At 50.2% G+C, this 10,101-nt stretch overlaps 1 protein-coding gene across 1 annotated transcript in view; it reads right to left on the minus strand.

Moving 5' to 3' along the window:
* The window catches only part of LOC116956655 (tumor necrosis factor receptor superfamily member 11A-like), a 43,944-nt gene extending 34,435 nt beyond the window's left edge, over positions 1–9,509 (minus strand). The window contains exon 1 of the mRNA XM_032978425.2: positions 9,427–9,509. Within this exon, the coding sequence (XP_032834316.2) occupies positions 9,427–9,438 (12 nt within the window). The 5' untranslated portion in view covers positions 9,439–9,509. The remainder of the gene's footprint in view (positions 1–9,426) is intronic.
* Between the last annotated feature and the right edge of the window lie 592 nt (positions 9,510–10,101).

Raw genomic sequence — 10,101 nt, forward strand, 5'->3', positions numbered from 1 at the left:
ATGTGGTTACATTGGGGAAACGAAATGTTACGTCTCTGACCATGTCCACGAGATTTGAAACACGGCAAAAACTAATTCTTCCGCCGCTGCCGACCATTGCTATAACGCTGTGGGCTCTCATGATATTGTTTTCTCCGAGACCAAGGTGCTCTGCAAACCTTCTGGCTACTATCAAAGGTTTGTTCATGAAGCCATCCAGATATATAAACATAGACATAACTTCAACCGAGAAGATGGATACAAATTGAGCAATCATTGGAAGGATGTTATTAACCTTGTACAACCTTAACTGCTTTATAGTTTGCTTTTATATCCGCATCTCCAGTCTCTTACACCCAGCCCTGCTCATTCCCATCATTCAGAAATTTGCCGTGCATGTCAGTCTTGCAGCGCAGGTTCATTTACCGCTCCCTGCTCCTCAGGTTATTTGCCCTCAATGTCAAATTTGCTCCCTCCCACCCTCTCAATCCTTCGCTCCGCCCGCCCCCCTCCCTCATTTATATAACCCCCTGTTACTAGCGGCTCTTTTGCCACCTTCAACAACTGGTTTTGCTGTGGTTGTCCCACCTGATGACGGACGCTTGTGCTGTGTCCGAAACGCCGTGATTTAATTTATTTTTTAATTTCTTTACCTACGTGACTTTACCGAAAGAACCAAAGAGTATACACTGTGATTGTAAATGTGTTGCTGTGGGTTTAACTCTCCAACACACAACCAGTGCCCTGTACTAGTACACTACACTATAGACTACACTATGATTGTAATTGTGTAGCTGTGGGTTTAACTCTCCAACACACAACCAGTGTCCTGTACTAGTACACTACACTATAGACTACACTATATTGTAAATGTGTAGCTGTGGGTTTAACTCTCCAACACACAACCAGTGCCCTGTACTAGTACACTACACTATTGACTACACTATATTGTAAATGTGTAGCTGTGGGTTTAACTCTCCAACACACAACAACCGGTTAGTGCTAAACTCAGTAACGAATTGGCCACGTTTTGTTTACGTGACAAACCCTTTTACTGATTGGGCTGTGGTCGGGTGGTGGCGGGTTTAACAACACAACAGTTAAATTTTGATTTAAAGCTTTCGTGACTGCAGTAATTCATATTCTTAGTTTTTTCGGTAAAGTCACGTTGAAGGGAAACAACAAAATAATAAAATATATATAAAACAATAACAAAAATTCACACGACGTTTCGACCATAACTCAAACGGTCATCTTCAGGTGTGTTGGTTTGCATAAATTTATTTTTAAACGGCGCATTTATTTATTTATGCCTCTGTGGTAGTAGTTACATTGGAGAAACCAAACGCCATGTCTCGGACCGCATTCGTGAACACAAAGCAGACCTTAAACACGGTAGGACCAACACCTCGGCCGTGGCAGATCATTGTTCTAATTCAGTAGGCTCACATGCCATTGACTTTTCCAAGACAGAGGTTCTTTGTAAGCCATCTGGCTTCCATGAGAGATTCGTTCATGAGGCTATCCACATATACAAGCACAGAGACAATTTCAACCGAGAAGATGGATTCTATCTTAGCAATCATTGGAAACATTTGATAAACCATTTCAGGTCTTAATTGATTGTTCACGCTTACAGTGGCTTTCAGACAGCATACATTATATATATAAAAAACATTTCGTATCCCCCCTCCTCTTTTCAGAATATAGATGGACTAGTCCTAAATAAACTGCCAAATCGTTGCGCGTGGCGCTAACGTTTTTATAAATACATAAATGCGCCGTTTAAAAATACATTTATGCAAACCAACACACCTGAAGATGACCGTTTGAGTTATGGTCGAAACGTCGTGATAATTTTTTATTGTTTTATATATTTTTTATTATTTTGGTGTTTCCCTTCAACGTGACTTCGTGAAAGGCGAACTACAAATGAATTCCAACTATTATTAACACTGTGTGGCCGTAAAAATACGTATAGAACAGGCGACGTTTTCACACCGTACGTAGCCAACCGTGCTAATCTGTGGATCTCTGTGGGTGTCTCTATGGGTCTGGGTGTCTGTGGGTCTCTGTGTGTCCTATGGGTGTCTCTATGGGTCTGGGTGTCTGTGGGTCTCTGTGTGCCCCTATGGGTGTCTCTATGGGTCTGGGTGTCTGTGGGTCTCTGTGTGTTCCTATGGATGTCTCTATGGGTCTGGGTGTCTGTGGGTCTCTGTGTGTTCCTATGGGTGTCTCTATGGGTCTGGGTGTCTGTGGGTCTCTGTGTGTTCCTATGGGTGTCTCTATGAGTCTGGGTGTCTGTGGGTCTCTGTGTATTCCTATGGGTATCTCTATGGGTCGGGTGTCTGTGGGTCTCTGTGTGTTCCTATGGGTGTCTCTATGGGTCTGGGTGTCTGTGGGTCTCTGTGTGTTCCTATGGGTATCTCTATGGGTCTGGGTGTCTGTGGGTCTCTGTGTGTTCCTATGGGTGTCTCTATGAGTCTGGGTGTCTGTGGGTCTCTGTGTGTTCCTATGGGTATCTCTATGGGTCTGGGTGTCTGTGGGTCTCTGTGTGTTCCTATGGGTGTCTCTATGGGTCTGGGTGTCTGTGGGCCTCTGTGTGTTCATATGGGTGTCTCTATGGGTCTGGGTGTCTGTGGGTCTCTGTGTGTTCCTATGGGTGTCTCTATGGGTCTGGGTGTCTGTGGGTCTCTGTGTGTTCCTATGGGTGTCTCTATGGCTCTGGGTGTCTGTGGGTCTCTGTGTGTTCCTATGGGTGTCTCTATGAGTCTGGGTGTCTGTGGGTCTCTGTGTGTTCCTATGGATGTCTCTATGGGTCTGGGTGTCTGTGGGTCTCTGTGTGTTCCTATGGGTGTCTCTATGGGTCTGGGTGTCTGTGGGTCTCTGTGTGTTCCTATGGGTGTCTCTATGAGTCTGGGTGTCTGTGGGTCTCTGTGTATTCCTATGGGTATCTCTATGGGTCGGGTGTCTGTGGGTCTCTGTGTGTTCCTATGGGTGTCTCTATGGGTCTGGGTGTCTGTGGGTCTCTGTGTGTTCCTATGGGTGTCTCTATGGGTCTGGGTGTCTGTGGGTCTCTGTGTGTTCCTATGGGTATCTCTATGGGTCTGGGTGTCTGTGGGTCTCTGTGTGTTCCTATGGGTGTCTCTATGAGTCTGGGTGTCTGTGGGTCTCTGTGTGTTCCTATGGGTATCTCTATGGGTCTGGGTGTCTGTGGGTCTCTGTGTGTTCCTATGGGTGTCTCTATGGGTCTGGGTGTCTGTGGGTCTCTGTGTGTTCCTATGGGTGTCTCTATGGGTCTGGGTGTCTGTGGGTCTGTGTGTGTTCCTATGGGTGTCTCTATGGGTCTGGGTGTCTGTGGGTCTCTGTGTGTCCTATGGGTGTCTCTATGGGTCTGGGTGTCTGTGGGTCTCTGTGTGCCCCTATGGGTGTCTCTATGGGTCTGGGTGTCTGTGGGTCTCTGTGTGTTCCTATGGATGTCTCTATGGGTCTGGGTGTCTGTGGGTCTCTGTGTGTTCCTATGGGTGTCTCTATGGGTCTGGGTGTCTGTGGGTCTCTGTGTGTTCCTATGGGTGTCTCTATGAGTCTGGGTGTCTGTGGGTCTCTGTGTATTCCTATGGGTATCTCTATGGGTCGGGTGTCTGTGGGTCTCTGTGTGTTCCTATGGGTGTCTCTATGGGTCTGGGTGTCTGTGGGTCTCTGTGTGTTCCTATGGGTATCTCTATGGGTCTGGGTGTCTGTGGGTCTCTGTGTGTTCCTATGGGTGTCTCTATGAGTCTGGGTGTCTGTGGGTCTCTGTGTGTTCCTATGGGTATCTCTATGGGTCTGGGTGTCTGTGGGTCTCTGTGTGTTCCTATGGGTGTCTCTATGGGTCTGGGTGTCTGTGGGCCTCTGTGTGTTCATATGGGTGTCTCTATGGGTCTGGGTGTCTGTGGGTCTCTGTGTGTTCCTATGGGTGTCTCTATGGGTCTGGGTGTCTGTGGGTCTCTGTGTGTTCCTATGGGTGTCTCTATGGCTCTGGGTGTCTGTGGGTCTCTGTGTGTTCCTATGGGTGTCTCTATGAGTCTGGGTGTCTGTGGGTCTCTGTGTGTTCCTATGGATGTCTCTATGGGTCTGGGTGTCTGTGGGTCTCTGTGTGTTCCTATGGGTGTCTCTATGGGTCTGGGTGTCTGTGGGTCTCTGTGTGTTCCTATGGGTGTCTCTATGAGTCTGGGTGTCTGTGGGTCTCTGTGTGTTCCTATGGATGTCTCTATGGGTCTGGGTGTCTGTGGGTCTCTGTGTGTTCCTATGGGTGTCTCTATGGGTCTGGGTGTCTGTGGGTCTCTGTGTGTTCCTATGGGTGTCTCTATGAGTCTGGGTGTCTGTGGGTCTCTGTGTATTCCTATGGGTATCTCTATGGGTCGGGTGTCTGTGGGTCTCTGTGTGTTCCTATGGGTGTCTCTATGGGTCTGGGTGTCTGTGGGTCTCTGTGTGTTCCTATGGGTATCTCTATGGGTCTGGGTGTCTGTGGGTCTCTGTGTGTTCCTATGGGTGTCTCTATGAGTCTGGGTGTCTGTGGGTCTCTGTGTGTTCCTATGGGTATCTCTATGGGTCTGGGTGTCTGTGGGTCTCTGTGTGTTCCTATGGGTGTCTCTATGGGTCTGGGTGTCTGTGGGCCTCTGTGTGTTCATATGGGTGTCTCTATGGGTCTGGGTGTCTGTGGGTCTCTGTGTGTTCCTATGGGTGTCTCTATGGGTCTGGGTGTCTGTGGGTCTCTGTGTGTTCCTATGGGTGTCTCTATGGCTCTGGGTGTCTGTGGGTCTCTGTGTGTTCCTATGGGTGTCTCTATGAGTCTGGGTGTCTGTGGGTCTCTGTGTGTTCCTATGGATGTCTCTATGGGTCTGGGTGTCTGTGGGTCTCTGTGTGTTCCTATGGGTGTCTCTATGGGTCTGGGTGTCTGTGGGTCTCTGTGTGTTCCTATGGGTGTCTCTATGAGTCTGGGTGTCTGTGGGTCTCTGTGTATTCCTATGGGTATCTCTATGGGTCGGGTGTCTGTGGGTCTCTGTGTGTTCCTATGGGTGTCTCTATGGGTCTGGGTGTCTGTGGGTCTCTGTGTGTTCCTATGGGTGTCTCTATGGGTCTGGGTGTCTGTGGGTCTCTGTGTGTTCCTATGGGTATCTCTATGGGTCTGGGTGTCTGTGGGTCTCTGTGTGTTCCTATGGGTGTCTCTATGAGTCTGGGTGTCTGTGGGTCTCTGTGTGTTCCTATGGGTATCTCTATGGGTCTGGGTGTCTGTGGGTCTCTGTGTGTTCCTATGGGTGTCTCTATGGGTCTGGGTGTCTGTGGGTCTCTGTGTGTTCCTATGGGTGTCTCTATGGGTCTGGGTGTCTGTGGGTCTGTGTGTGTTCCTATGGGTGTCTCTATGGGTCTGGGTGTCTGTGGGTCTCTGTGTGTTCCTATGGGTGTCTCTATGAGTCTGGGTGTCTGTGGGTCTCTGTGTGTTCCTATGGGTGTCTCTATGAGTCTGGGTGTCTGTGGGTCTCTGTGTGCCCCTATGGGTGTCTCTATGGGTCTGGGTGTCTGTGGGTCTCTGTGTGTTCCTATGGATGTCTCTATGGGTCTGGGTGTCTGTGGGTCTCTGTGTGTTCCTATGGGTGTCTCTATGGGTCTGGGTGTCTGTGGGTCTCTGTGTGTTCCTATGGGTGTCTCTATGAGTCTGGGTGTCTGTGGGTCTCTGTGTATTCCTATGGGTATCTCTATGGGTCGGGTGTCTGTCGGTCTCTGTGTGTTCCTATGGGTGTCTCTATGGGTCTGGGTGTCTGTGGGTCTCTGTGTGTTCCTATGGGTATCTCTATGGGTCTGGGTGTCTGTGGGTCTCTGTGTGTTCCTATGGGTGTCTCTATGAGTCTGGGTGTCTGTGGGTCTCTGTGTGTTCCTATGGGTATCTCTATGGGTCTGGGTGTCTGTGGGTCTCTGTGTGTTCCTATGGGTGTCTCTATGGGTCTGGGTGTCTGTGGGCCTCTGTGTGTTCATATGGGTGTCTCTATGGGTCTGGGTGTCTGTGGGTCTCTGTGTGTTCCTATGGGTGTCTCTATGGGTCTGGGTGTCTGTGGGTCTCTGTGTGTTCCTATGGGTGTCTCTATGGCTCTGGGTGTCTGTGGGTCTCTGTGTGTTCCTATGGGTGTCTCTATGAGTCTGGGTGTCTGTGGGTCTCTGTGTGTTCCTATGGATGTCTCTATGGGTCTGGGTGTCTGTGGGTCTCTGTGTGTTCCTATGGGTGTCTCTATGGGTCTGGGTGTCTGTGGGTCTCTGTGTGTTCCTATGGGTGTCTCTATGAGTCTGGGTGTCTGTGGGTCTCTGTGTATTCCTATGGGTATCTCTATGGGTCGGGTGTCTGTGGGTCTCTGTGTGTTCCTATGGGTGTCTCTATGGGTCTGGGTGTCTGTGGGTCTCTGTGTGTTCCTATGGGTGTCTCTATGGGTCTGGGTGTCTGTGGGTCTCTGTGTGTTCCTATGGGTATCTCTATGGGTCTGGGTGTCTGTGGGTCTCTGTGTGTTCCTATGGGTGTCTCTATGAGTCTGGGTGTCTGTGGGTCTCTGTGTGTTCCTATGGGTATCTCTATGGGTCTGGGTGTCTGTGGGTCTCTGTGTGTTCCTATGGGTGTCTCTATGGGTCTGGGTGTCTGTGGGTCTCTGTGTGTTCCTATGGGTGTCTCTATGGGTCTGGGTGTCTGTGGGTCTGTGTGTGTTCCTATGGGTGTCTCTATGGGTCTGGGTGTCTGTGGGTCTCTGTGTGTTCCTATGGGTGTCTCTATGAGTCTGGGTGTCTGTGGGTCTCTGTGTGTTCCTATGGGTGTCTCTATGAGTCTGGGTGTCTGTGGGTCTCTGTGTGTTCCTATGGATGTCTCTATGGGTCTGGGTGTCTGTGGGTCTCTGTGTGTTCCTATGGGTGTCTCTATGGGTCTGGGTGTCTGTGGGTCTCTGTGTGTTCCTATGGGTGTCTCTATGAGTCTGGGTGTCTGTGGGTCTCTGTGTATTCCTATGGGTATCTCTATGGGTCGGGTGTCTGTGGGTCTCTGTGTGTTCCTATGGGTGTCTCTATGGGTCTGGGTGTCTGTGGGTCTCTGTGTGTTCCTATGGGTGTCTCTATGGGTCTGGGTGTCTGTGGGTCTCTGTGTGTTCCTATGGGTATCTCTATGGGTCTGGGTGTCTGTGGGTCTCTGTGTGTTCCTATGGGTGTCTCTATGAGTCTGGGTGTCTGTGGGTCTCTGTGTGTTCCTATGGGTATCTCTATGGGTCTGGGTGTCTGTGGGTCTCTGTGTGTTCCTATGGGTGTCTCTATGGGTCTGGGTGTCTGTGGGTCTCTGTGTGTTCCTATGGGTGTCTCTATGGGTCTGGGTGTCTGTGGGTCTGTGTGTGTTCCTATGGGTGTCTCTATGGGTCTGGGTGTCTGTGGGTCTCTGTGTGTTCCTATGGGTGTCTCTATGAGTCTGGGTGTCTGTGGGTCTCTGTGTGTTCCTATGGGTGTCTCTATGGGTCTGGGTGTCTGTGGGTCTCTGTGTGTTCCTATGGGTGTCTCTATGGCTCTGGGTGTCTGTGGGTCTCTGTGTGTTCCTATGGGTGTCTCTATGAGTCTGGGTGTCAATGGGTCTCTGTGTGTTCCTATGGGTGTCTCTATGGCTCTGGGTGTCTGTGGGTCTCTGTGTGTTCCTATGGGTGTCTCTATGGGTCTGGGTGTCTGTGGGTCTCTGTGTGTTCCTATGGGTGTCTCTATGAGTCTGGGTGTCAATGGGTCTCTGTGTGTTCCTATGGGTGTCTCTATGGGTCTGGGTGTCTGTGGGTCTCTGTGTGTTCCTATGGGTGTCTCTATGGGTCTGGGTGTCTGTGGGTCTCTGTGTGTTCCTATGGGTGTCTCTATGAGTCTGGGTGTCAATGGGTCTCTGTGTGTTCCTATGGGTGTCTCTATGGGTCTGGGTGTCTGTGGGTCTCTGTGTCTTACTATGGGTGTCTCTATGGGTCTGGGTGTCTGTGGGTCTCTGTGTGTCCCTATGGGTATCTCTATGGGTCTGGGTGTCTGTGGGTCTCTGTGTGTTCCTATGGGTGTCTCTATGGGTCTGGGTGTCTGTGGGTCTCTGTGTGTTCCTATGGGTGTCTCTATGGGTCTGGGTGTCTGTGGGTCTGTGTGTGTTCCTATGGGTGTCTCTATGGGTCTGGGTGTCTGTGGGTCTATGTGTGTTCCTATGGGTGTCTCTATGAGTCTGGGTGTCTGTGGGTCTCTGTGTGTTCCTATGGGTGTCTCTATGAGTCTGGGTGTCTGTGGGTCTCTGTGTGTTCCTATGGATGTCTCTATGGGTCTGGGTGTCTGTGGGTCTCTGTGTGTTCCTATGGGTGTCTCTATGGGTCTGGGTGTCTGTGGGTCTCTGTGTGTTCCTATGGGTGTCTCTATGAGTCTGGGTGTCTGTGGGTCTCTGTGTATTCCTATGGGTATCTCTATGGGTCGGGTGTCTGTGGGTCTCTGTGTGTTCCTATGGGTGTCTCTATGGGTCTGGGTGTCTGTGGGTCTCTGTGTGTTCCTATGGGTGTCTCTATGGGTCTGGGTGTCTGTGGGTCTCTGTGTGTTCCTATGGGTATCTCTATGGGTCTGGGTGTCTGTGGGTCTCTGTGTGTTCCTATGGGTGTCTCTATGAGTCTGGGTGTCTGTGGGTCTCTGTGTGTTCCTATGGGTATCTCTATGGGTCTGGGTGTCTGTGGGTCTCTGTGTGTTCCTATGGGTGTCTCTATGGGTCTGGGTGTCTGTGGGTCTCTGTGTGTTCCTATGGGTGTCTCTATGGGTCTGGGTGTCTGTGGGTCTGTGTGTGTTCCTATGGGTGTCTCTATGGGTCTGGGTGTCTGTGGGTCTCTGTGTGTTCCTATGGGTGTCTCTATGAGTCTGGGTGTCTGTGGGTCTCTGTGTGTTCCTATGGGTGTCTCTATGGGTCTGGGTGTCTGTGGGTCTCTGTGTGTTCCTATGGGTGTCTCTATGAGTCTGGGTGTCAATGGGTCTCTGTGTGTTCCTATGGGTGTCTCTATGGGTCTGGGTGTCTGTGGGTCTCTGTGTGTTCCTATGGGTGTCTCTATGGGTCTGGGTGTCTGTGGGTCTCTGTGTGTTCCTATGGGTGTCTCTATGGCTCTGGGTGTCTGTGGGTCTCTGTGTGTCCCTATGGGTGTCTCTATGAGTCTGGGTGTCAATGGGTCTCTGTGTGTTCCTTATGGGTGTCTCTATGGGTCTGGGTGTCTGTGGGTCTCTGTGTGTATGTACGTACGTTGAACTTTTTCATTCACCGTTACGTAGCCAACCGTGCTATCATTTCACCGCGTTAAATGTTACTTAGCCCGCGTTAAATGTTACTTAGCCCGCGTTAAACAACAAAAGCAATAACAACAACAACAACTCGTTTGTCTCCGATCTCCGAGCGACATTCAAACTTACCGCGATGGACATGGCCACAGGACACAGACCACCAACCCCCCACTCCCCGCAGGTCGCTTCGCGGCTTTTAAAAATAGGGCCCGAGTCTGAACCGTCGGTCGAACCAGGCGGCACAGCAACAGACGCCGGGAAGCTGTGTGCGTGTGTGTGAAACTGTGTGTGTGTGTGAAACTGTGTGTGTGTGTGTGAAACTGTGTGTGTGTGTGAAACTGTGTGTGTGTGTGAAACTGTGTGTGTGTGTGAAACTGTGTGTGTGTGAAACTGTGTGTGTGTGTGTAACTGCGAGTGTGTGTGTGAAACTGTGCACGCGTGTGTGTGTGTGAAACTGTGTGTGTGAAACTGTGTGTGTGAAACTGCACGTGCGTGTGTGTGTGAAACTGTGTGTGTGAAACTGCACGTGCGTGTGTGTGTGAAACTGTGTGTGTGAAACTGCACGTGCGTGTGTGTGTGAAACTGTGTGTGTGTGAAACTGTGTGTGTGAAACTGTGTTTGTGTGTGAAACTGTGTGTGTGTGAAACTGTGTGTGAAACTGTGTGTGAAACTGCACGTGTGTGTGTGTGAAACTGTGTGTGTGTGTGAAACTGTGTGTGTGAAACTGTGCGTGTGTGTGTGTGAAACTGTGTGTGTGTGAAACTGCGTGTGTGAAACTGTTTGTGTGTGAAACTGTGTTTGTGT

This window comes from Petromyzon marinus, chromosome 66, assembly GCF_048934315.1.
Source record: "Petromyzon marinus isolate PM22_M1 ecotype Great Lakes invasive population chromosome 66, UKy_Petmar_22M1.pri1.0, whole genome shotgun sequence".
NCBI lineage: Eukaryota > Metazoa > Chordata > Hyperoartia > Petromyzontiformes > Petromyzontidae > Petromyzon > Petromyzon marinus.